The sequence below is a fragment of the Sphaerodactylus townsendi genome, linkage group LG14 (assembly GCF_021028975.2).
Source record: "Sphaerodactylus townsendi isolate TG3544 linkage group LG14, MPM_Stown_v2.3, whole genome shotgun sequence".
Classification (NCBI taxonomy): Eukaryota; Metazoa; Chordata; class Lepidosauria; order Squamata; family Sphaerodactylidae; genus Sphaerodactylus; species Sphaerodactylus townsendi.
The window spans coordinates 44,352,565-44,379,272 of NC_059438.1; the positions used below are offsets into that span (position 1 = coordinate 44,352,565).

Genomic DNA, 26,708 nt, shown 5'->3' on the forward strand with positions numbered 1-26,708 from the left:
AGTCTACTTGTAGGAGGCAAGTCAGTTTGTCTAGTTCGACAATAGACCAGATTTTATCAATCCACTCGTCTACATTCAGTGCCTTTGGCTTATTCCATTTTCTGGCCAAAATAATTCTTGCTGTTGTGATCAGGTACAAAAACAAGGTACAATTACTCTTTGACATATATTCCTCTGTTATTCCTGATAAATAAACTTCAGATCTCATTTCAGATCTCATCTTTAATATCTTTTGCACATTCTCATGTATGGCTCTCCAACATTGGCTTACTATCTTACACTGCCACCCCATGTGGTAAAATGTATCTTCTTTACATTTCCAACATACGGGTAAGCAGTCCTTAGAAATCTTTGAAAGGGATATACCATTTGTGGAATATTTTTTTGAAATTTTTTTCTTTAAATCTGTGCTTAAAGTAAATTTATCTAACTTCTTCCTCAGTCTGGACCACTCCTCAGGTTTTATAGTGTGCCCTACATTTTGCGCCCTGCTCTGTTTTTAAAGAGAGTGTCAATTTATACATTTTTCCAGTTAGCTTTTTATTGTCATTACGTAGTGCTTCTTCAAATTCAGTTTGCCTTGTGCACCTTTATCTACTTTAAACATTTCTGACAGTTGAAGGTAGGTAAACAAATGACATTCCTTATCTCGCATTTTAATTTGATTTCTTGGTTTTAACTTAGGCCCTTTCCGCACCGACCAATAAACGTGGGTCATCCATGGATTTAAACCATTGTGTGTGTGTGTGTGGGGGGGACTTTGCATGGTTCTGACCCCTGCATCGGGTCTGCCCCACTTTATCTGCTCCAACCTGGGTTAAACGAAAATCACGTTATCTGCAATTCTTTTTAGGAAGGCTGGGTTGGAACTGCCACCGAATGAATGGCCCCACGTGGAAGGCGCAATACTTGGATGCGACTCTATTGTTTTCTGTTCCCTGCCCCTCTTCTGTGTAGCCACGCACAGATGTTCAGAGAGGTTGGTATGGCTGTGGGGGTCGCCTGTGGCTGACTGCATTGCAACGCAGCGGAGAGGGCCAGGGACAACCACAACAGACACACCTCCGTGCGAAGTCGCGTTGGCTCTGGGGCCACCTGCATGGAGGTGTGGGCTGCACCGGGCTCATCTATCCCGGCTGCAACCCCTGTTACTTTTGCTGTGCGGAAAGTGCCTTAATTTCCTTACTCACTTTGTCAAGTATCTCTTGGCACCTCAGCCGGTTTCCCCATTCTCTTTTATTAATATGATCTCTGTTCTGGATATCCACATTGGAATGCTGCTATCAAATTGAACTTTATATTTTGTCCATGCTCTTCTTATGAGGTAGTTTTTGAACTCTTTGTTGCTCTTATTTTTGGGGGGCCATAAATAATTATGCCAGCCTTTAATGTTAGTCTGTTTTAAGGAGAATTTTATTTCTAAGTGTTATCCACTCCTTAATCCATACCATTACACAAGCTTTGTAATAAGATTGTAAATCGGGTAGAGCCAGTCCCACTCTTTCTTTAGCATGTGAACGATTGGTGTTTTATCCTGTTTTTTTTCCCTTTCCAGATAGATTTGCTTATCTCTTTCTTCCAGGTTTGGAATGGATTGTTTGTAACCACTGTAGGGGCATTCTGAAATAAATATAATATTTTAGGGAGGACATTCATTTTAACTATGGCTGTTCTGCCCAACAACTTAGCAGTCACTAAACTGCCACTTGCCTAATTCACGTTTAATTTCTTTCCAGATGCTTTCATAGTTCTTTTTTTCTAGTACAGTTCCTAAATATTTAATCTACTTACTGTAGTAATATTGATCCCTGATTCTTTCTGAATTTTCACTTCATCCTTCTTAGTCATATTTTTAGTAATCATCTTTGTTCTGATTTATCTTAAATCCAGCCAATTTCCCAAGGTTATTTCATCAATCAGCAAATTTATCTTTTGTACTGCATTGTTTAAAAATAGATCATCAACAAAGGCCTTTAATTTAAATTCCACACTTTTTACTTTGACCCCCTTAATCTTGTTATTTTCCCTTATTCTTCTGTTTAATACCTCTTGGACTCTTTCCGCATGGGCCAATAAACACAGGTTAAAGGCGGGATAAAACCCAGGTGGGAGGGAACTTGCATGGATCCTGCTCTTAAAGCAAGTCTGCTCCGTGTCCCCCCCAACCTGGGTTTTACAAGAATCACGATTTCTGTGATTTTTTTGTTTTAGCGCATTTTGCAGCCATGACCAAGTGAACAGCTGTGGCTGTGAGGCGCATTATGCGGCTGCTTTTTTTGTTTTGTGTCCCTCCCGGCTCCCATCTGTTGAGCTATGCAGGCAGTGCTGGCGCACACCCTGGCTGGTGCACTGGCTGTTCTCAGATATGCCAACAGCTATGATTTTCCTTGCTGCTGAGAAGGCATTTGACAATATAAACTGGAAATTTACTGACAAGGTGTTAAACCATATGGATATTGAAGGACATTTCTAAGCAATAAAATCAATATATACTAACCAAAAAGCAAGTTTAATTGTGAATGGGGATTTGACAGAAAATTTTGAAATCCAGAAAGGAACAAGACAAAGTTTCCCTCTTTCCCCACTACTGTTTATAGTGATCTTAGGCCCTTCCCACACAGCAAATTCTGAGTGGGTTGCAGTCAGGATAAACAAACCCGGTATAGCCCCGGGCCGTTCGCATGGCTGGCTTATGTTCTTAAAGGTCTCTTTACCTCTTTAAGAGCTTATTTTGTTTAGTTTCTATATCCTTATTTTAGAAAATCATTAATTTCAAGAGTCTCAAAATGCTCCTTTTCTGCTTCCAGGGGGATTTACCTCTGTATTTCTTTAGGAGTTTGCGCTTAAAGCAATTAGTGCAGCTCAATATCCCCTTCTCTTTTCTTTCCTCCATTAGGGTAGGGAAAATTCTATCACAGGTTTACCTCATTCTTGGGAATCAAGAGTCCAGTTCAGCTTTACTGTATTTGAAGTTCTTCTCCTAGGAAAGTCAGTACTACAGAAACTTTCTGGTCCTCTGGTGTTACAAGTTGTTGTCTGCCCTCTCCTCAACTGTCCTCTACTCACTTTGGTAGCAATTTCTTGTGCCAAATGGTTTACAGACTAGCCTCCAGCTACAGCAGACTCATTTAGCTCCACTCTCATTTATTCCTGGGAGGGTTAGCACAGTTTAGTCACTGCTAAACTGTTTATTAACAGCAGAGTTTCTCTCCACGACGTAGAGACTTGCAGCTTCTTCATCACCTGACCTGGATGTCCAACTCAAAGTCCAAAGCGAGAGAAAATTCCCAGAGGGTGCTGAAATGCGTATGGTCCCACAGGTGCTTTGATAATGAGTCAGTGGGTCTGGTGACACCATCACAGAGGATCGAACACCTGGGATCCCTAATAGAGACTAAGATCAACCATCTATTTGTCACACAGAAAGAGGCCAAGAAAATTAAGGACATGGCAACTATAGTTATTCGCAGCAAGTCTGTGTCCATCATCATAGGGCTTGTGATGTCAAACCTCGATGCAGTTTGGTGGGGGAGACAGCACTTGAGATGTCTACAGCAGCTCTTCAGACCCTTTCAACTGTGGATATCCAGAGGGGAGAATTTCTCCATCCAAGTCCCCAGAAAGGTAATGGTCAGCTTGGCCTGGTGGACCAGCATGGAGAATGTGGCTCAGGACAAGTGCTATCTGATCCAGCCTTGCCAAAAACTTGTAATGGATTCCAGCCTTTTGGGTTGGGGAGAGACTCTGAACAATATTCCCGTGTAAGGCACTTGGTCAGCTCAGGAGGCCAAATTACCCATAAATCTATTGGAACCCGTAGCCATCCTCCTGGCACTTTGCAGTTTCAGAAGGCCCTCTACAGGTCTCACATTTTGATTTGTACCAACAACATCGCAGCCAAAGCTTACCATCATGGCCAAAGTCTCCAGCCTTTCACAGAGAAGCGTTGATGATTCTTCATTGGGCAGGGCAGAACCTACTATCTATCTGAGCAGAACACATGAGGGGAGTGAACAATATCCAAGCAGACTGGTTAAGCCATCAAACCATTTCCTAGGGCAAATGGCAATTGAAAAAGAAGGTGCTCTACCTGATACTGGACAGAATGGGGATCTATCAGTGGATCTATTCACCATCCAGGAGAACACTCAGCTCATCAAGTTCTTCTCGCAGCTTCACAGTCCAGCAGCAGAGGCAACAGATGTTGTGACAACACACTGGCCAAAAGGACAGATGTATGCATTTTCCTCGATACCAGTCATCCCCAAACTGCTCTGAAAGATCCAGGAACAGACAGAAGCAGTGATATTGTTGGCTCCTTTTTGGCCCTTTTGATCGTTGTTGTCTATGCTCCAACAGCTGTCAATCATTTCCCTGCTACATAAGAACATAAGAAAGAGCCTGCTGGATCAGACCAGAGTCCATCTAGTCCAGCAGTCTGCTACTCGCAGACTTCCTATCACCAGAGATAGGACCCATTTGGGACCCAGAACCTCAGTGAGTATGTATTGTTGAAGGCTTTCACGGCTGGATTCAACTGGTTCTGGTGGGATCTGTGTGGATCTTGTCCTTAATGTTTCACCTGCATTGTGGCTGGCATCTTCAGAGGTGTATCACAGAGGGAAGTCTGTTACACACTGTGTCCAGTGTCCACTAAGTAACAGACTTCCTTCTGTGATACATCTCTGAAGATGCCAGCCACAGATGCAGGCAAAACGTCAGGAGAAAGTTACTGGAACACGGCCATACAACCCGGAAAACCCACCAGAAGTCAGTGATTATGTTTGACCACATGAAAGTTGAACCGAAACTCCTGCAAGATCTGACTCCTTCAGCTCTGATGTGATAGAAACTATGCCAGCTGCCAGAAAGACTTTCACCAACTGCATGTATAGCTCGGCCTGGAAGGTCTTCTGGTGCGGGCAAAAGAAAGTCAAACCTTTACACCTGACGATATCAGCCTTATTGGAATTTCTGCAAGACAGGATTCAAGCAGGGATGCATCCAGCATTCCCTCCCTGGCAACTGAGCATTGGGTTGAATTCACTCACCAAACATTCGTTCCAACCCATATTGGATATCCCACTCAAATGTCTCAGAATGAAGACCATCTTTCTTGTGGCTGTCACCTAAGCAAGGAGAATCTCAGAAGTCAGAGTCTCGTCATTCAGATCTTCCTTACGTGTTTTCCACAAGATAGTTCTATGGATTCTCAAGGTGAATAATGCTTTTCATAGACAACAGGAAGTATGCCGTTCTTCATTCTGCCTTCAACCAAAACACCCCAGGGAAGTCATTTGGCACAAACGTGACATCAGAAGAGTCCTCAAGGCTTTCATCATCAGGACCCAAGACATTAGGAAAGCCAAGCAGAGCAGTTTCTCCACCTAATCTAGGAAACAGAATCTCTCATTTTTCCATCAGCAAATGCCTAAAAGACTGCATAGTGGAAGCATACAAGGCTGAAAACTTGATTCACCCTCTGGGATTATTGCTCATTCAATAAGAAGCTCAGCTACCAATGCTGCATTTAGACAGAATGCTTCTATGGGGGAAATGTGCAAGTTGGCAAGTTGGCCATCAGTCTCCACATTCATCAGATATTACAAGATCAACACAAACAGTTCTGTCAATGCGGTGTTTGAGAGAAAAGTTCTGCAGCACGTATTAGAGTCAGACAACAATGGTCCACCCAGCAAATGGGGACAACTACTATGGGAGGTCCCAAATACGTCCTTAGAACTCTGAGATAAAACAACTGTTGGTTGCTAACCCATGAAAGGTCCTTCCTGTCTTATCTAATGAGGACATCTTCCCCTCCCATGTCGTTACCAGTAGGTACCATATCTATATTTTTACATTTTCCTACATACGCTGTCTAACCTTATGCCCTTTTATCAATTCTCAATTGTTGTTGATGTTTGTGTAGTTTTATACTTAAAGTTGTATTACAAGTTGGTTTTTTAACTGCTGACTGGAGCCCCAGAACTGAAGGAAAGGGGAGTGGTCTCCACAGGAAGCAGGAAGGGAGAAGAATGTTAATTTCTGCCTCCCTAGCAAGCAGTGCGAATCACCCAAATATGTTCTGCTCAGAGAAGAAGGACCTTTCACGAGTAATTAACCAACAGTTGTTTTGTCCTGTACTAGTGTATGGAGAATGAATTTTCTGGGAACAGAATGGAGAGTATGTAAAGGAATGGGATGGAAAGAGTACAGTCCAAACCAGCTATTCAGCGAAAAAGAGGAAAACATCATTTTGTTTAGTGTTTTGCTGACACCCCAACTGCTCATGTCCAGTGAAGCTGCCTGCAAATTATGGAATCAGCAACACTGAGTTGCTTTTTCATTGGACCAGAGGCAGGCCTTCGACTCCAGAACATGGCGAGGATCAGACGTGTCCTTTTGTGCACGCTTACTCAGGTGGGAGTTGAGTGAACTTCTTTGATGCATCTGATTCTAAAGAAGCCATATCCAGGACTCCAGCTTTACTTTGCCAGAATTTGGCCGCTGCTTTCTAGCAGTTCCTTCCCTCCTACCCCCCGTCTCTACTCTTCGCTTGGTACAGTGTACCAGCTGTATCAGATCAACTAGGGAGAGGATCTCTGGCTAAGTGAGTGAGTTGTTAAAATATGTTGAGTGTGATTCATGGGTCTCTGTGGTGAAGACACTGAAGGTCTTGTTTGTTCTCATATTGGAGGGCCACTTCTAGTTCCTGTGGCTGTTAACTTTGAGATTTGACTTCCCCATGGCAGATGGTGCCTTGGCCTGGATAGTCTGATCTTGTTATATCTGGGAAGTTAAGTAGGGTCAACTCTGGTTAGTATTTGGATGGAAGACCAGCTAGGAAGTCCAAGGTTGCTGTGTAGAGGCAAGGAGTGGCAACCCACCTCTGTCTCTAGCCTTGAAAGTTGTCATAATTCAGCGGTGTCTGGATGGCATTTCCCATATTCACCAGTGGGGAAGGCAGAGAGAGCTGGGGCAGGGGGACAGAAGGAGAAGATTAAGAGAAGGGGTGGCAGGGTGGAGTGTGAGAGGCAGAGGAAAAGGGGGAGAACAGAAGAAAAAAGTTGGGTTGCCTATGGAAAACTCTCCCCATCTTCACAGGCACCCTGCTGGTTCCCCACCCCTCTTTGCAAAGCTGGAATCATGGCTTTGCAAGCTGGGGGAGTGCCTATGGAGATGGGGAGAATTCTTCGCATCTCTACGGGCACCCTACTGGCTCCCCCCTCCCCCACAAAGCTGTGATCCAGCTTTGCAAACAGTTTTCTAGTGCCTGTTTTTCCCCCTCACACAACAGGCTTTATTGCTAGTGCCTAAATAATTCTAAACACCTGAAAGTTTTGAATCTTATTAAATTACTAGCGGGGCCCGGCCATGCTGTGGCAATTGCTGTGGCAATTGTCCTTCTCATCACAGTCCGCAATCCACACAGATGTCCATGCAGGTCCAATGATCCTGTCAGAATCCCAAAAACTGAAACAAACTCATATAAAAGAACAGTAGTTTATTGAGTATTGAGGATCTTTTCTGGTCATGCCAGAACTTAGGTTTGCCCGCGCAAAACCCAGTAGTTAAAGCAGACTGCACCCCCCCCCCCCCAATCCTGGGAAAGTGCGCCCAAAAGGAACTGTGAAAGAGATAACGGTAAAGACAGCCAGGCACTGACCTTGAGCAGCACCTGGTACAGTATAACATCACACAGAAGACAGTGGCAAGTCAGTTAGAAATGCATTTAACCCATTCCTCCACCCTCAGCATACAGAAAGCAGCAATACCAAAATCCCCATAATAACAGGCCTCCTGACAGATCCCCAGCATAGCCTTGTGGGATAGTCAAATGGAATCCCTCTTTCCCTTTTCAATTCACATCGTTATATGGTTCTGTCTTTTTTTTTAGTATAAGGTAACTCTTTCCATTCCACAACGGAATTGTCCAGAGTGCGAATCCCTCTGTCCATGAGGCTGGTTGACACGCACAGTCCTGGCTTGGGTAAGGCAGAACTGGGGCAAGGAGGCTATCCCAGTCAGGCAGCAGAGGCAGGGGGGTGAGGCGCTCAGATTGAGGCCAGCTCCCTGGGTTCGTAAAGGGCCACATGCAAAAGAAGCGGAGGCAGTAGTGTTGGTTCGCCCCCACCCCATGGATTGTCTTAGAAGAAAAAGGCAAACTCCAGCTCGCTTTTAGTGAAAGAGAGCTGTGGCGAATATGGGTGAGGAAGTGGGTAAGTGGTGGTTGGATGTGAGGGAGGGCAGAGTGAGGTGTGTGAGGATGAGCTGGATGTGTATTGTGTGTGGGTGAGGCACAGAGAGTGAAAGTTACCTGTGTGTGAGCGGGGGAAGCCGACCTGACGTCTCACATGGCAAAGTGTGTATGTGTTTCACTTACACTCGTATTACCTAACAGTATTACCTATTTACTGTTTTCAATGCTCATCTGTGGCCATCTGCGCGAACATTGTAAGGGCATACCAACCCCTCAGGCCACAGACATGCTGCACGAACATTCTAAGGGTGACAGTTAAGCACAACCAGCTTTATGGCCTGGTGTGCCAGGAAAAAGATATTTTACCTGGCTCAGGTATTGAATTTCAGCAATGTGAATATCCGAAAACCTGCCCGCATTGAAAAGGCACGTTGAGTGAAAATTTGAAAGCAATCCATCCAGTGGTTTCAGAGTTAGAGCACGACTCACAAACAGACAGTTTGCTTTTTATATATATAGACTAGCACTAAAGCCCATTTTAAATTAAAATAAAATAGACTCAGGGAGGGAGGAGGATCTTCTCCCCTCCAGGAGAGCAGTCCATATTGTTTAGGGCAGGGGAGGCTTTTGGGTTTGGGAATGAGATGGAATATTGTGAGTCCTGCACACCCATTGGCTCGGTGTTTGTTGTTGGACATTCTATCCCTTAGGCAATTACATATAAGCATTTGCCAAACTTTCCCACAGACCAAAAGATTACGGTTCTCCATATAATTACTGCTTCAAGATTGATTTTTTTTCTAGAAACAGGAATCAAAAAGTCATTCCCAACCTGCATGAGTGGATAGGTAAAATAAAAGAGATTTATATTTCGATAAAGTTAACCTTCTACCAAAAAAATAGCAACACTTGAAAATTAGACAATTTATTGACAAATGACTTTTTAAATGACGTTTGTATCTGCATTTGTAAATATAAACACACACCTGACAGTTTCAGGCTACCTGGGCTGGCTCGATCGACCCTTGTTCTGAAAATTTGAATATGCAGCACTTCAGCTAATTGGTGATGATCTGCCTGGCTATTTTTTTAACTTGTCAGTAATTTTAAATCCAGCCTGTTTAAAACACTCCAGGCAGAAAATGAAGTGGGCACATTGCACCCCTTTCTTATCACTCTGCTGAGCAAGGTTGGCTTATTTACGTGTATGTGCAATGTGCTGTCTAGTCACTCATGATGACCCTATGAATTAAAGTCCTCCAAAATGTACTGGGACCATTTTACTCTTTCTGTGCAAGGAAAGCACGGCCATTTGAGAAGTGGATTGCTGTGATGCATTCAGTTCTGTGGTTGCAAACTCTCCCTTCGATCTCTCTTCTTGAAACAGAAAGGCAGGGCTAGAAATGACCTGAATAAAGCAACTTGATTGAAGACGCCCATGGCGTGCTCTCCAGTTGTTGGGGGTTTTTTGCCAGTCAATGCAGCAGCATGATAAACAGATGCGTAGCAGCACCAGCAGTGTTCAAATCTCAAAGGGTTGGCAAGTCTCTTCTACAACAGGTCTCAGTGATGCCCCACAACATTCTGGTGGTTTTATGTGCAAAGACAGCATTAATTGTGGAGCAACCTTTTAAAGATACAGTTGCCAAATAAATTGCTCTCTCTTTTTGCTTCCAACCACAGGAAATGCCCCAAAAACAACAGAGGACGACGTCAGAAGCAAAATTTAGGCCACTTTACTTCAGACACGTCATCCAGGATGGTTTAGCATGATTTTTATACCCACATTGACCATGTGATGTACAATTTTATTGTCTTTTTTCCAAAAATAATGGAAATATTTATTTCAGAGGCCTTATTTTTTGGACTTTTTAAAGTGTAGCTGTGCTTTTGTTTTATTCCAAAAGCAGCTGAAGCTGTGGACAGCTCTAGTAATTTCTCATTTTACAATTTGGAGGATACAGTAGTTTCATTTTCCTATACTGGTATCACATGGTTATAACAGACTCATGGTTTACACATGGAATGTAATTTTTTTGGAGAACAGAGACATTTCACTAGTGGTTGTAAAACAAACAAATGGAGCCGGTCATGTTTCCAAGTGAACCAGGCATGACCAAAGGGCTAACGATGTTTACAGCCTACTTTTCTTACAAGGAACTAGAAGACACTGTGTTTAAATACCGTAGATATTTAAATGTTTTTGGAAGTTAGTAAATAATTTTTTAGATGCTGCCAATTGCATGAATTGTGAAGATGTGTACTTGTACGTAGCTGTAACATATTTATGACATGTACCGACTGGGTCAAAGCACCACTGTCGTCATAAATATTTGACACTTTATTTTTAAATTGTAAAAAAAATGATAATAATATACATTTCATAATTGGAAAGATTGCCCAGTAAAGCAGAGGCCATTTGTGCTACACAAACAGGTCTTAGTTAGACTTGTGTGCTGCTTTTTTTTTTTTTAAACCCCATTGTATTGAAAAACCAAACTTACACAACTTGGGTCCAGTCTGAGTAGATACCTGTTTAAACTGCTTTCATACTTATTACAGTTTTCTAAAGAGGATACCTGTTTTCACCTCAGCAAATATAAATTGTATGGTCTTCGTGATTAAAATGCAAAACAAAAGAAGGAAGAAAAATATTAAAGATTTGTGCTCTTATTTAGACTATTGTCAAGAATTAAGATCACATCACATTCAAACACGAGTCTTCTGGTTGTAGGTATTATATTAATAGAATGTTAGTAGTTGTTTGGAAGATGCAGAGCTAAAATGTAACTAGGGTGTGTTCCAGCTGTTCAGCCTGTAGTTTTAGGCTTTCCAATTCTGCATGTAGGATTTAATAATTTGTTCAATAAAAAGGCTTTCAGTATTTGATCTGGAAAGGCATGTCAATACAGTGTTTTCCCATGATATTTCATCTGTTCTGAGTGTGTTTATTCATTACTAGAAAAGGAAGCCTTTGTGGTTTGAAGGAAAATGGCAGAATCGTAGTAATGCCCCCCCCCCCCCCGCCCCAAATAGCCAGAAGTATATCATCATCATCATCATCATCAGCCAGAAGTATGTTGGAATACCCTGAACTCAATCCAACCTCCTACCAGGGAAAAGGGCTTAATTAAAACAAAAAAGCAACAGTGAATCTTAACAGCATACCAGTTTGTTCTCTGGATTTATTAGTAAGTTGCTTAGCTATTCCTGGATTAACTTAAGTAAATTAATTGGTGCAGAAACATGATTCGTTGACCGTATGTTCCTTTCCTCGCATTGCTTCCTAATTTTAGAGGTTTCATGTTGCAGAAAGTGCTTGAACAGTCAACACGTGGGTATTCTGTAGTTATAAAAGTTTGACCAGTCGCTCAGGGTGGAGTTTCAGACCCTGCTTTTGAACATTCCCCTGAAGCCAGCTGTCGAGCGAACTGCTTGTCCTCGTGCCAGAACCGTCCTGTTGGGGTCTGGACAGCCATTGTGAGGACAGCTTGTATTTCAGCTCCTGTGAACCAGCTGAAGGTGGCCAGAATGGATCATCGTGAGACCACCTTGGAGGCAGACAAAATCCACCAGAACCGCCTGCCCAGCATCACGGACGATGATGAGGAACAAGACGCGGCGTTTACAATTGTCAGGGTCCTGGACAAGGTGGCCACCATTGTGGACAGCGTGCAGGCCAGCCAGAAACGCATTGAAGAGAGACACCGGGAAATGGAGGATGCCATCAAGACCATACAGATCGACCTGCTGAAGCTGGCCCAGGCTCACGGCAACACTGGCTACACTGTGAACAAGCTGTTGCAGAAAACCCGCAAAGTTAGTGCTCGCGTGAAAGAAGTGAGGGCGCGCGTGGAAAAGCAGAGCTCCAATGTGAGGAAAGTGGAAGCCAAGCAAGAGGAAATGCTGCGGAAAAACAAGTTTCGCGTTGTCATTTACCAGGTACCTTTTGCTGCATCTAGTGCATCTGGACAGCCCCCAGTTGTGTTAACAAACAAAAGTGAGGGAAAACAACCTTGCCTAAATCACAGTGTGTTGTAACTTCTTGTATTTTCTTTAAATTTTTAATTTCTCTCTGTGAATGTATTGAGAGTACGAGCCTACCAGTGGAGAGGCACTGGGTCTATTATTAGTTCCGGCTGGCTTCTGAGGCAGCCAACGTATGATTAACTGTGGATCAGATCGAGGCCTCGCTGTTGCTTCTCTGAAAAGCAATCTGGGTCAAGCACTTGGGCATCAAGGCAGAGTCTTCCAGGCCTGACTGTCATCCTGCTATTTTTTGACCAGCTTAATTGGAGATTTAAATCTCAGTGTTTCTTTGCACAAAGTGGGGCTTTCCTGACTGTTTTTTTAAAAGCTTATTTACAGATTGTTTCCTAAATATTGGTTGCAAATTGTGGTTCGGTATGTACTGTCAAATTTTCCCCTTTAACTTATTATTTGTATTATTTTCAGAATTCTTTGGAACAGTACATCTTGCAATAAATTATCTAAGCAGGGTTTTGCAAGACGGATTGCTTGCAGAGGAAAGAAATCAGACATTTTTGTGCTAAAATTATATTTGTAAGAAGGGCCCTCTTTTTGGGTGAGAATGTTTTTAGAAAATGTGCCTGTTTCCTATTCTGCATTATAAAAAATGCCTTCATGCCAGGATTACTTGTTTTGATGTGAGGGGTTTCTTTTTTAGGCATTTCAACAATATTCATGTGACCAAAGAGACTTGAATGTGGTTTTATATTGTGGGGGGTGACTTTACCTGGCTTCATTCTTTGCTAAGGAATAGATTCCATATGAGAATTGCAAAGCTCAGACATTCATTGCAAAGGTGCCGTGGAAGGAGCCAGTGGACTGCGCAGGCACAGTCCAGCCCTTTGGAATCCCCCTTTACAGTGAGAGAGCAAAACATGCCGTTCAGCTCCTTCCAGTGAAACCTGTGCTTGCTTTGCACTTATGACATCACCCAGACATTTCTGTAGCACTATGTGGGTTAAAAATGGACAAACCTTGAAAAAAAGACGGAGAATTAGTGGGACCCTTCTGGAGTCCTTAAGAGGCGGCCCCCACGATGTGCCAGTTTCCTGCCTGCTTGTTGGTGCAATTAAATGTGCCATTTTGTTCTCATGAAAATAATAATTAGGAATATTTAGCTGTCCTCAAAATTTAAAAACAAATCTGCCTAATAAATGGATGGAATGTAGTCACAATTAGCAGGATATAGCAGGATCTAGAGGTGTGCAGACAAATTCTAGGTGGGTTTACTGAGTCCCACTGAGTTTGTTTGGTATTACCCTCAAGTAATGGAGCCTTAGACAGATACTAACCACACCTTTACGCTGAAGCTTAAACAGACGTAAACAGTATTGATTTCAGTTGGAATTCACTCCAAGACATTCCATCTCTGCAAGCAGGTTCCAACTCCTTGGGCTTTATCAGCCCCCCTCGTCAGCAATGTTGCTGCCTTCTCAGTCCACTGGAGTCAACAGGCATCGGCAGAAAACTCCGCTTCGGCTAACCCTCACAGTGCTCAGTTATGGTTGGCTTTTGCGTGTGGCTGTGTAGAAATCAATGAGACTGACTGGCAAGCAAAAATATTCAGTCCGGCTGCAAAATAATTGCCGCTTGCATTTGGATCTGGAGGCAGAAACTTCCTTTGATTGCCTTCTTTGCTTCTAATCCTTTGGGGGGGGGGGGCGAGGCAATATCGGCTGTCTCGTTTCAAGGTGATTGATGAATGTGCAGTGCTGCAGTTTCTCACAGGCGCTCTGTGGATTACCTACCTAAGCTTTAGCCCCAGAATAATTGGAGTCAGTAGAAAGTATAGTTGTAGTGCATTGGGGGAAGTGAATTAAAATGCCTGTTAACATACTCTCTACCCAACGAGCCAGTTCACTCCGCACCTCAGATGTGTATCACATGCAGGGACCCAAGTGTATATATTTGTGCTATAGCTGGACAGACGGGGGTGCCCCGGTCTCAGCATCAGCAAAAAGGTAGTCCTTTACAGCCAAATGAATACAGAACTGAATTTGGCACCGGCACAAATGGAATTGTGAACAGCTTACCATGTACCACACTGCTCCTGGTACCATATTGGATATATTCAGTATACTTGAATTCAATTAAGCAGCCCTGCAAATGGTAACACGATCATAGCCCACCAATAACATTACTAGCCTTCCCACTCATAATGTTTATATGTTTATAATCTTTGAAGGCAAAGTGTGTCGTTGATCACATGAAGTTCCACCTCGTGGGTTTTTCAAGACAAGAGATGAGGAGAGGTAGTTGGCTGTTGGCTTCTCTGCAGAGCAACCTGTTTAAGAAGAAGAAGAAGAAGAGTTTGGATTTATATCCCCCCTTTCTCTCCTGCAGGAGACTCAAAGGGGCTGACAATCTCCTTGCCCTTCCCCCCTCACAACAAACACCCTGTGAGATGGGCGGGGCTGAGAGAGCTCCGAGAAGCTGTGACTAGCCCAAGGTCACCCAGCTGGCGTGTGTGGGAGTGCACAGGCTAATCTGAATTCCCCAGATAAGCCTCCAGAACTCAAGCGGCAGAGCTGGGAATCAAACCCGGTTCCTCCAGATCAGAGTGCACCTGCTCTTAGCCACTTCTCTTAGCCACTACGCCACTGCTGCTCCTTGTAAGCTGGGATTTTTGATCAGGCTAGTCTCAGCTATTGGGACAGCTATATAGCAGTCAGAGATCAGCCAACAACAATTTAACAGCACAGTTTACATACAAATGTAAAATTTATATACAGAGGTTAAAGTGCATATATTTTAATATATACAGCTTATTTTAAATATTGTTCTAATGCTATGCTACAATGTTTTCCTGTTCTGATGTTTGCCACCCTGAGGACAGTCTTTGGTGGAAAGGCAGCAAAGAGATATTTTACACAAACAAATAAACAAACGGTGTCCAGATGGCATAAGTGGGGTGGGGGGATCGACTTCCAGTCGAAGGGCAGTGCTCCTCTGCAGGCAGTGCCAGTTATTCATGGACAAGGGGGCTGCTTAGAAACTTGGCATAAAGTATTCGGCGGCAACTCTTCAGTCCTAAATGTGCCCAAGCTGAGGGGCCTTGAAAGGTCCAGGAGAGGCTCTTCTCCGCCAGACTCCCTGCAGGGGCATGAGATGGATTCCTCAACATTCTGTTCCTTCTGGGGCATATTTAGGCCTCATCTGGCCAAAATTTTGCTTTTCTGCTGTTTCTTTGGCTCGATTTCTGATTTCCAGAGTAACTAACACCAATAGCCAACATAGATATATATTAACCATGGTGCAGATAAAACGTATGCATTGAAACAGCAGATATGCTGCCACAGGAGGTGGTGATGGCCACTGACCTGGATAGCTTTAAAAAGGGCTTGAACAGATTTATGGAAGAGAAGTCGATCCATGGATACCAATCTTGATCCTCCTTGATCTGAGATTGCAAATGCCTTAGCAGACCAGGTGCTCAGGAGCAGCAGCAGCAGCAGCAGAAGGCAACTGCTTTCACATCCTGCAAGTGAGCTCCCAGAGGCACCTGGTGGGCCACTGTGAGTAGCAGAGGGCTGGACTAGATGGACTTTGGTCTGATCCAGCTGGCTTGTTCTTATGTTCTTAGATTCCCTTCCCCCCAAGCACTTCCATTTTGGTTATGGATTTCCTCCATCCTCCCTTTAAAGCAGTATTAGAGCTGAAACAGACATAATGCAGCAAATCCATGAACAAGGTCTCTTGCAGATTTTTCAGGATTTATATGCTTTTCTGAGTTGAGTAAGAAGAGGGGTAACAACACTTCCCCCCTCCCCATCCTTTTTGCCATCAAGTAACAGCTGACGTAGGTATCTCCATGGGATTTTCAAGGTAAGAGATGTTCAGAAGTGCTTTTCCACAGCAAGTGCCTTTACGTAGCAGCCCTTCCTTCCGAGACCTGGTGGGCTCAGGTGAGCCTGGGCTATGCAGGTCCTCTCCCCCTGTCCCTTCTCCATTTCAGTGTCCACCTCTTCAGCCTGTATTTCCTCTAAAAAGGAAAAGAGCGGCTTCATTATTGAGACTGGGAAAAACTGTCGAGGGGAAGCATATGTGGGGAGACGGCAGCCTCACCTCCCTAGCCAAAGTGTTGATGAGGACGCACCCTTTGTTTTTGGTCTCCTCCTCCTTTATACAGAATATGCACTTGGGGGGGGGGCGGGGGGAGGTGGCACTATGAGCTTGACACACTGTGTGCTTTTATCGGCAGGAGGATGTTCCATGTCCGTCATCTTTATCAGTTATCAAAGACAGGACACAAGGGGAACATCCAGAGGATGCCTTCTGTCTACCTGATGACCTCTCCTCTGATGAAGAATATTACATGGAGGAAAGCAAAGCATCCCGATTTAAGAAGTCTGGCATGAAACGCATTGACAACATAAGAAAGGCATTTTCCCGGGAGAACATTCAGAAGACGAGGCAAAATTTTGGCAAGAAGGTGGACAGACTTCGAACTAGGATAGTGACACCAGAGAGGAGAGAGCGGATCAGGCAGTCGGGGGAGAGGCTCAGACAATCCGGAATCAGGTTCAAGAAAACAATATCCAAGGCAGCCCCGACCAAAGAGACCTTCAAGAAGAAGAAAACCAAAGAGCCAGCGGCAACTGAAGACGAAGGAAGAGTCCAGGAGGCCGGCGCTGATATGGCCGTGGACAGCAGAGAGGCTGAACCTGTCACAGAGGAGATTTCTTACACTGAAGTGATAACCAAAGTGAAGAAAGACAGAGGTGGGAACTCCAAGGCCCCGTTGCAGGCAGAGGAGAAGAAAGTGATTACTCCAGAAAAAATCATGCTCAGACCAGAAGTCAAAGAAGATGAAGATGTTCTTCTGTTGGATTTAAAACCATCTGCTTAAGAAGGCAAAGAAGTCTAATTACGATGTCACCTTGGTAGGGAAGGAGTCTCTGGTCCTATAACTTGGGTAGATACAGACTGTGGTTTCCAAAGGTCCTTCAGGTAATTCCTTCCATGTTGATTTACCCCTCCTTCTAGGAGCCTTTGTGTGAGTTTGGACATACAGTTGCTAATCTGGAGTGTCTGCTGGCCTGTTGTGTCTGTCAACTCATGTTGATTAAGAAATGTACCCCACATTCCCCTGGGCCTGTGATTTACATGGAAAGTTGATAATGGTGGCAGTCTGACTGCCATTATTAGTCTTCTTACTGAGGAACCTTTCATAAACTCCTCCAGTGCCCAGAAACAGGAGTATGGAAGCCACTGGTTTAGAGGAATGTGTGTTGATTGATGTCCCGTTTTTTGAGAAAAAGTATATCTATTGTTTTTGTTTATGGGCAACAGATTCTTTTTCCCCTCATCACTTAATGTTGCACCAGTCAAAATAAAGATCTCCTCAGATGTACAGGCATAAATGCCATTGACAGGTATTACATGTTAGCATCAAAAAGAGGTAAAATCTCATATTTTCATAGAATCATGAAGTTGGAAGAGACTCCCAAGGGCCATCCAGTCCAACCCCTGGCAATGCAGGATTGCATAATTTTAATGACAATCCCTCAATAGTCTTTCTTCTATGGTACTTTATGCACCAACAGAGGAAATCTCGTTAAATGACTTGTTAGTCATCTCTTCTACTGTGGGAGAGGGAGTGAAATGAACTGATCCACAGGTGCCTTTGCGTGACTTTATCTGGAAGATTCTGATTAACTATTTGGTTACTTTTAAAATGTTCTTTATCTCTGGCAGACCTTGTTCTGCAGAAGTTCCAGCAAAGTGAATAGATTCTGAGAAGACATTTGTTAAGCAGGGAGGAGTCTGCTGTCTGTTGCCAGGACCAAGAGTGGAGAGTCTGTAGGGATTGTAGACAGAGGGTTTGTTGAAGTTAGCAAAATGCACGTTTTTTCCCAAAGCAGAAGGGCAGTAGAAGACAGATGCTGGAAGAAACTTATCATTCGAAAGCTGGTGAAAATAGCTGTTTACATAGCTATCCTAAAGAGAGTTATGGATTTCCAATTCCATTGACTGGTTCGGCATAACTCTACTTTAGATGCCATTGTTAAGGTTCCATTTCCAAGCGAAAAAGCTCAGTGGAAAAATTCGTTCATGCAGGTTTTTAGGGGCTATATGCTGCAGTCAGCCCCTGTGGGACAGCATGCCTGGCTTCGTGGGTTTCCTAGGGCTGACTGAGATAGAGGGGTGGGTGGGTGTTGTCATGTTATTTGCTTAGGAAACCTGTAAGGAGTGCAAGGGACGCTGAGTGCTCAGGAAAAAAACAGTCTGATCAACAGTCTGTTTGGTCTGCCAAATTCCCCCATAGCTAGTACATTCAAGAGCAGCACGTCCATCAGTGAAAACTGCCTCCTGTCACAAACCCTCTACCTGCTGCTGTTGGGTTGGGGGCTGTTGGGCTCAGTAAAATAAGGAATTAATTAAGGTTTTTTTTTTCCAAAGGCAACACTTTGCCCAGGAAATCACTCATTCAAAGGCCACTTTCATTTCTTGTAGTTGCAGTGCCTATATTCAGAACTAGTTCTACTCTACCATGTTATGATTGACATCAAGTAAAAATCTGTGCCTAAGACATGTACATTAAACACATGTGCACTTGGCTCCATAGTGTGTATAACTAATTCTGCTTTTGCTAGCCGGGTCAAAGGGGGGGGGGGGGGTTGGCTCCTATCGAGAACTTCCGTGCGGGCCACCACCTCTGCACAGCCAGAAGTGCTAAAAACAAATGTCAGAAGCTGCATCTGGATGCACAGTTGGGTTGTTTGATTGGGTCAGTCCTGCAGAGAACCACCACAGTGCTCTGTGCATCATCCTTTTTTCTCACACTTTGCTGGATCTGACCCAGAGAGTGATGGCGGATGCTGTGGCCTATGTGCCCCTGGACTGTAGGGATCTTAGCAAGCCTGAAGATTCATTAGGAACTTCCACTCACAGAGCAAATATATCTTTTCAGCCATAGGGGCACGAAACTTGCCTTTAAAAGAAAGAAAGCGTTTAGCCTGCTGGATGCTGTGCCCCATACACATGTATGCTTCCTCCATGCTTGTGAGGAGGGCCAGCCAGCCATGACTCTAGAACCCATAATCCCATCTGCCCTATCAGCTTGTGGCTACAGGACCCAAGGAGCAGTGGTGATGGCGAGTGAGTAACACGACCCACTGTGATGTGACAATCTCCAAGTGGATTAATGCTTCCAGATTGGGATGAGTGACTTCACTGCAATGGAAGGCACAGGGACAGACTGTATAAGGGAGAAAACTGTCATCTGTACTGTAAGAATATTGCCACACACACACTCAACAGAAATGGTACCAAATGAAAATAATGCACAGCTATGTGAGATGGAATTCATGGATAGCTTACTTTGCAAGCTATGCTGACATGTAGATTCTGTGCCCATCTTAGGTTTCATGAAGGGTTTAAAACGGTTTTAGTTTGTGATCTTATTTATCTGGTACTCTGTGCTGCATGATTGATTGTTTTTCATGTGCTTATACATAGGGATTAGCTTCTAAAATAAAATAAGACCTGAATTAAAACTGCAGTTTCTTATATACATGATCAGAGCTCTTGAATAAGGTATGTGCCTTTTCTGGACCAACTTATCAGTTTACACATAATAAACTGGAACAAAATACTGACACTCTCCATGAAGTTCTGTTTCAGAAATATTACGCTTCAATGTTGTATATTTTTTGACCTGCACCATTTAGATAGACACAGACTAATGTTGTGTTATAGCAAAAGGAGAGACTTACAGAACACACATCGCAGGTCAAAGAATAGAAAAGTTCAAAGAAAAAAAAGAGGAAGCCATCACCTGGAACTCTGTTTTAATTAAACTAACACTAATCTGTGTGATTGTCTTTCAACAAACCCACCATTAATTCCTATGTGATCTGTCCATGGAAAAGCCGATTCTCTTCCAGTTGCCACTGATAATGGCCACTGCCAGATCTCTCTTCCAGATAATGGCCACTGCCAGATCTCAATGACGCAGTCCTCATAAAGAGGTAAAGAAGCCCTTATGCACAACTCTGGATCATCTCACTCCGAACTGCAGATTGGGGGAGGGGGGTTCTACTTTTGACGCCCCCCCCCCACAAGTAGTGATTGAGCTCATCTCTCTGCTGTGCAAATTTACTCACGAGTCTTGTGTGACAGTTTAGGATCCTGAACACACGAAGCTGCCTGACCCGGTTCGCAGAGGTCAGTCTTGCCTGCTCAAGCTGTCAGTGGCTCTCCAGGGTCTCAGGCAGAGAAAGGCTGCTTGTGGAGATGCTGGGTATTGAACCTGGGACCGTCTGCATGCCCAGCAGGTGGCTCAACCACTAAGCCTCAGCCCCGTCCCATTGGCCAGCTCATCCTGTGCAACGGGCAAAACGCTTGCTGTAGCCCCACACCCCGATACTTGTCAGAAGGAAGTAGGTGGGCTTTTCTCAAAGTCAACATCAGTTGATGTCATTTGGTTGAGCCACACAGTTCTGCCTCACAGGAATGACCAGAGCCGGCAACCTGGGACCTCGCCATGGGGAAGCCCTTCGGATGCCCTCCTGATGAAATTCACGGAGCTCTGCCAGGCCGTCTCTCTTTCCCTCTGCTGCCAGGTACAGAAATTCTCACTAAAACATCGATCTGCTGCTACAGCATTCCTTTCAAGCTCAGGTAAAGGACAGACTGACGTAGATTTGTTCATTCCAGCTAAGCAAAATTGTCTCTCCTGGCTCTTTTAGTTTAGGCTGAGCTCTGTGAGTCTCTCACCCAGGAAGTGATGGGTTAACAATTCAATTCAATAAGCCTTTATTCGCATACAGAACATACAATATAAATACAGTTAAAATTACTAGATAAAACTTCACACTGGATCATAAGTTCAGCTCGCAAACCTCAGCCAGAAACTTTGCCACTGCGAGACAACAGTCAAGGTCATTGCAGTTTAAGAGCATATTTACTTTATCAAACTCTGTCAGGGTTTTCATAGAGTCAATGATTTGTACTAATAAGCTGGATCTTGGTTTCTGGTAAAGTGGGCAGTGGAGGAGAATGTGCGCAATGGAATCCAACTGCCCTGGGCTGCAGGGGCAAAGCCTCTTATCATTTGGTAGACCCTTGAGTCTTCCTCTATGGAGCGGGGGTGGCATAATATTAAATCTAGCCAGCATGTAGGCTCTCCTATATATAGGGTTGGTAAGCGCTGCAATATATTAGGCTGGGTTTCCCTGCACAAATGGAATTGCCACGTTCATTGGCGAGCAGGATTTGTTGGCCAAGCTGCAGTTGTTGATAATCCATTGCTAGTAGCCGCTCTTTGATGAGGGCAAATGTCTCAGTACGGGTTAGCATGTTCAGAGAGTCACTATCATAGCCCAATTCCGCAATCTTTGTTATAACTGTTGTGCACCATTTAGAGTGATGGAGTTCTCTCAAGGTGAGTTGCGTCAGTGAGTTGTCGGAGCTTTGATAGTGAATATGTAGCCAAAATTTTATGATGTTTAACCAGATAGTGGCCTCTATAGAGTATTGGCCAGATTCTAGACATAGGACTGCATATGGGACGCAGTTTGGCACGCCAAATAATTTATGCAGAAATTTAGAATGGAATGATCTAATGGCACTGTTGCTGGGTGTTAGCCAAATGGGCGCTCCATAAAGCAGTTGTGCTCTCGCCCTTGCTTTGAAAACTTGCAGAGCTGGGGGAATATATTGGTTGCCCTTAGAATGATAAAACCTCCTAGTGGCATTTGCGTTTGACTGGGCCCGAGCCAATATATATTTTTGATGAGTGGACCACGACAAGTTATTGCTAAACCAGAGTCCTAGATATTTGATGGGTTAACTGCGTCTCATCTGGAACGAAATGAATTCAAGGTCTTATTTATTCATAGACTCATTTTGTCAGGCTTCAGATTTTTACATGTTGCTGTACAGGGTAGCTGTGAAAGCAGAATTCAGGCAGCCCAGCGGCATCCGTTCAAAATATGCCAAACAAAATGGCTGACATTGAGGGAGCCACCTCTTGTTAACAAAAATTCCACGGATTCCCTTTTGAGCTTCCTCTGCTCTACGAAGTGTTAGACTTGCCCGACCCCTGACCCTTGTGAAGTGATGCGTTTCAAAGCATCCTATTAAGGTCACTTGTGAGGATAACCTTCAAATCATTTCTGGAGTTATCTGGAGCACTGGGTGGCTTCAGCAGTAAAAGACATTATGGGCAATCAATAAGTAATTAGAACATCTCTAATGACTGGACTGCAGCAATCATGACAATAAACTGGAGGGGCGGCAAGTGACGGCAGAGGGCATTTTCCATTCATTCTGCAATAAAACTCGTGAAGCAAAGTATTTTGGTGAACTGCTAAGAGCTTTCACAAACCCCCAATCCTGCTGGCCAGCTACTAGCCAGTTAACTGATACTACTCTTGTGTCCAGTTTTCCTAGCATAACAACCATTAACTCAACACATGCAAATAACCATGCTGGCATTTAGCTGATGTCGATGTTCCGTGGCCCTGGTGTGGAAATAGTTTACTGAACCAGGAAAACATTTGCTGCAGTTTTCTCTACGAAGTCTTCTGCCAAGTGAGATTTTCTGAAACTGATAATTCCAAGCTTTAATTTAAAGCCATACCTCTGCAAGGTATACCTCTGCAAGAGAAGTGATCAGAAATTTACTTTCAAAACACACGAACAAACAAAACTTTGAAAGCTCTGAGCCTGCTGGGGGTAAACAGTTGCTGTGGGGGACTGGGGTAGGGAAAATGGTGCAACACAGGCAGAACTGGAAAGATCCACAGTGGTGCCAGCCCGGTTTTGTTGCAGTCTTCCCCCAGACAGTGGTGTATGGATGTGGCATGGTTGGGTGGTGGGGCTGGAATGTCTCTCTCACTCCCAATAACAACTGCGCCAGGGCTAACAGCCAGCAAGTGTTGAGCGCGTGCAAGGAAAATGTACAGGCAGGCCTTTTCCTGCCATCTCTTTCAAAAAATCTCTCATTTTTCTGATCCTTTGTAGGAATTGCTTGTATTGTGTAGAACTCTTTGTGTGTGGGGGGGGGGGGCAGGGGGGGAGTTGGCATTGCTCCATCCAGCCACTTCCACTGTACTTGCCTGATGTTCATGCCTTGGACTACATGCCAAATGTTGACGATTGAGGCTTGCGCCCCTCTGCCCTACGTGTCTTAGCAATTAGCAAACATTGAGCAGCCCTGACTGGGCCCTCAGAAAGATTCAAGGGTAGGTATAGAAATCCCGCTCTTCTCTGTGGGTGGGAACTTCCATGCCTGCATAACTTGGTCTCCCAATTGAAAAAACACACACAAAACCAGTGTAAATATGACAGCTGTATTATGAGATGTCTGTTGCGGAGCTTTCTCTCTAGAAAGGCAAACTTCCTATCATATTGAGGTTTGCAGGCTATTTCCAGGCACAAAAAAATCAACCTTCATTTTTGCTTAAAATCACATCAAAGGTTTGCATTGCAACTTTTATTTTGTGATCCACATTTCCCCAAGCAGCAAAAAGGTGTATTTGGTTCCTTCTGGCATAGCAGTGTCCAGCTCAAATTTCTATCACTTGGGTGTACTTGTCATTATTGTCTGAAAAAAGTAAAATAGTTTACACATTTAAAAAACCCAATATATCAAATAGTCCTCATTAGTGTGCCAACGGCTAACCAAGGCCTGCACTGCATCTCTTAAACTGGAAAATAAAATGTAGGTATGATAAGCAATGCAATATTATATACATCCACATTTTTCCAAAATAGAAATATTTCCATTTTTGATCAACTGCGAAGGAAAAGTGCAAAGAACAACAACAAACCTCCAGTTTCTTCCCAGGCTTTTAGATCAACTATCTGCATACAAAAGGAGCAGATGTTGGTGAGGATTCAGGTGCTCAGCTCAAGCTCATCCACTCTGGGGGCAGAGAAGCCGGAGTCATATTTCACCTGAATGGTCAATGCAGTCTGCACTTGGCATTAATCTTGACTGAGAGCATTTCAAGGGAAGGTTTGAGGAAAAGCAAAACAGTCATACCAAATGGTACAGAAGAACCAACAGTGGGGGCCTGCATCAAACTGGCTATGCTTGCAGTCCTAACAACATTTTATCAATGAGGAAGTCCAATGAATAAAGCTGACTTTACTTCTGAGTAAACACACCTAGAATTGTTTGCTCAGAAAGGTACATTACAGAGACGAACAGCATTCTCTGCCCCTTCTGCCTATATAAGGAAATAGATGCTGAGCAGTTTATAGAGAGCCAAGGGTTATAAAAGGCAACTAATTTTAGATTTGCATTTTGTAGTTTATAAGGGTCAGCTAATGTTGCTTAAGACTGGGCTCTCTCTGATCTGCATAAGTGTACCTGCTACTTCTCTGTTACATTTCCTTCTGTGGTTTCCATCTCCTTCCTTCCTCTGTGCCCAGAACAGCAGAGTCCCCAATTAACTCCCCATATTATTTCCTGCTCAAAACAAAAAAATAACAATGTACGGAGCACAAGAGTTTGATCTGTTAATTCAGAGGTGTCAAACATGCAGCCTGGGGGCTGAATCCGGCCTATTGAGAGAGCGTTACCTGTTGGATTGACAGCGACTCAACATGCCTGGACATTGGGGGTGGGTGGGTGGGGGTTAGGGTGTATATGTGTATAAGGGGTATCTCTGGGTGGGATGTTTTTCTCTTTGCCTGCACCTGGGAGCTGCCCTCTGATCCCTCCTCCTCTTCCTCCCTCAGTAGCCATTGTTCTTTGTCTCACTTGGACCTGCCTGGAGTCAGACCCTTCTACAGGTCTCTCCCCCCGTAGAAGCAAATATTCCATACTTGCACTCACCTGACACGGAATAACTGGCCACTTATATGAGGACATGCCAACATTTACATTAGGATTTCTATCTTTCTTTACATTAGGATTTCTATCTTTCTTTCAATTGCAACAAGAAAGTGAACAGAATCTACTTGAATGAACATCAGTTTTAGCTTTTTGCAATTTATTTATTGAAAGGATTGATTTTTACTGCACTCAATATCACACTTCTATGACTGGGCATACTCTATTTTAACCAATATAACCAATAGTATCAGGCCCACAAGCAAGCTGAGGCAACCCCCACCCCCTTCCACTCTGCTGCAGGCCTGCCAGTCCAGGCTCCCACTCCATCCCATTCGTGATCAGGCCTGGTGAGCCTGAAACAGCCATTCTCACCCCAGTGCCAGCCTCCTTCCCCGGTGCCCCTCTGGGCTGGTAGCTGTCCCCCTCCCCCCACATCCCAGTGCCAGTCTGGTGTGCAGGTGTGCCACCCCCCCACCCCCCCTTCCAGTGCTGAGGCAGCCGCTTCCCGCCAGGACACAGCCAAGTCATGTTTATTTCATAATCGGCTTTCCTGTGGCAAATCTATCTACTACATACCCAGTCCTCGGCTTGTTCTTCAAACTCATCTCTGCCCCATTTGTATTTCTTGGTCACTTTTGTACCTGGGGCACCAGCAAATCACCCCTTCAGCAAAACGCATCCACAAGAAAACAGCTTTTCCGCAAGAGAGGTCAGAGGCAGAAGCGCTGGGAGCAAGTCAATAAATCCCACCGCAGATGCAGCCCTGGAAGTTGTACCATCGTTTCATTTTACTAGAGTCCTTCCTATGCCCTCACTTAAAGTCTCAGGCTTGGATTACAAACCGTAGCACTGCTGCGGACCTGGGTTGCAGTCGATAAAACTCCCCAGTGCCCCTTTCAATTTGTTAAAATGGTGGTGGCCCAATTAAAGGATTTTTATTCAACAGATGATATTGCCCAAATAATCCTTTCTACTTTGTGCACAGTCATTAATTAAAACACAAAACTAGAGCATCCACATATTTGTGGATTAATATAAACACAGAACCAGGCAAATCTGACACGGAAGCTGAATTGGCCACCACGCAGCAGGGCCAATGGTACAAAATACGTAGACTAGATTCTTATAAAATATCTGTTTGTTGGAAACCCTAATTCTTTAAAAGCCATCATTATAAAAATTACTACAAACATAGCTGTCTGTTCCTATGACAAAAACAAGTTATTGTATGTACTATATTTAAATCCTATGTGCAAAAAAATTCCCCAGCCCCCCTGCACAACAACCAAACAGTCTTCCTGCCTTAAGTTAAAAAAATACACCTGTATATAAGCAGAGTTCTTCAGCAAAGACAAATGTTAGAGATCTATGTAGGAAACAATTTTCTTTGCATAATTTTGCATAATAAAAATTAAAAAAGATTCAATGGCTGGATGTAAGAAGTGTTGGGCCAGGTCAAAGCCACTAATCCAAGGTTTGAATGGTCTTGTGTCCAGTTCCAGAGATGGGGGTTGGTTCTGCTGCTGCTACACAGTGGGCATGTGTCATAACATCGTTAGGAGTAAATAGTGATGACTTCACGGCCTCCTCCTCGCACCAGGAGCGCTCGGTTCAGGCCTTCTGTCAAAACTTCCAAGAACTCCATATCTGCATTTCATTGAAGTCAAGGTCTGAAAATGAGGAAGA

The 26,708-nt window shown here is 43.9% G+C and overlaps 3 protein-coding genes across 8 annotated transcripts in view; 2 read left to right on the forward strand and 1 right to left on the reverse strand.

Annotated features, from left to right (window-relative positions):
- LOC125443353 (tomoregulin-1-like) overlaps nucleotides 1–10,668 on the forward strand; it is a 64,054-nt gene extending 53,386 nt beyond the window's left edge. The window contains exon 11 of the mRNA XM_048515377.1: nucleotides 9,884–10,668. Coding sequence (XP_048371334.1) covers nucleotides 9,884–9,968 — 85 coding nt within the window. The 3' untranslated portion in view covers nucleotides 9,969–10,668. The remainder of the gene's footprint in view (nucleotides 1–9,883) is intronic.
- Nucleotides 10,669–11,231: 563 nt separating this feature from the next.
- CAVIN4 (caveolae associated protein 4) lies at nucleotides 11,232–19,728 on the forward strand. The gene is made up of 2 exons (XM_048515222.1): nucleotides 11,232–12,142; nucleotides 16,431–19,728. The coding sequence occupies exons 1-2, from the start codon at nucleotides 11,732–11,734 to the stop codon at nucleotides 17,076–17,078; spliced, it is 1,059 nt and encodes a 352-aa protein (XP_048371179.1). The 5' UTR covers nucleotides 11,232–11,731; the 3' UTR covers nucleotides 17,079–19,728.
- A 3,904-nt stretch (nucleotides 19,729–23,632) lies between these two features.
- Nucleotides 23,633–26,708, reverse strand: part of SLC12A7 (solute carrier family 12 member 7) — a 148,006-nt gene continuing 144,930 nt past the window's right edge. For 5 of the 6 annotated variants that reach the window (XM_048515219.1, XM_048515216.1, XM_048515215.1 and 2 more), the window contains one exon: nucleotides 23,633–26,669. In XM_048515219.1, the coding sequence (XP_048371176.1) occupies nucleotides 26,578–26,669 (92 nt within the window). In that variant the 3' untranslated portion in view covers nucleotides 23,633–26,577. Of the gene's footprint in view, nucleotides 26,693–26,708 lie in introns of all 6 variants that reach the window. The other variant, XM_048515218.1, reaches the window with a different exon arrangement.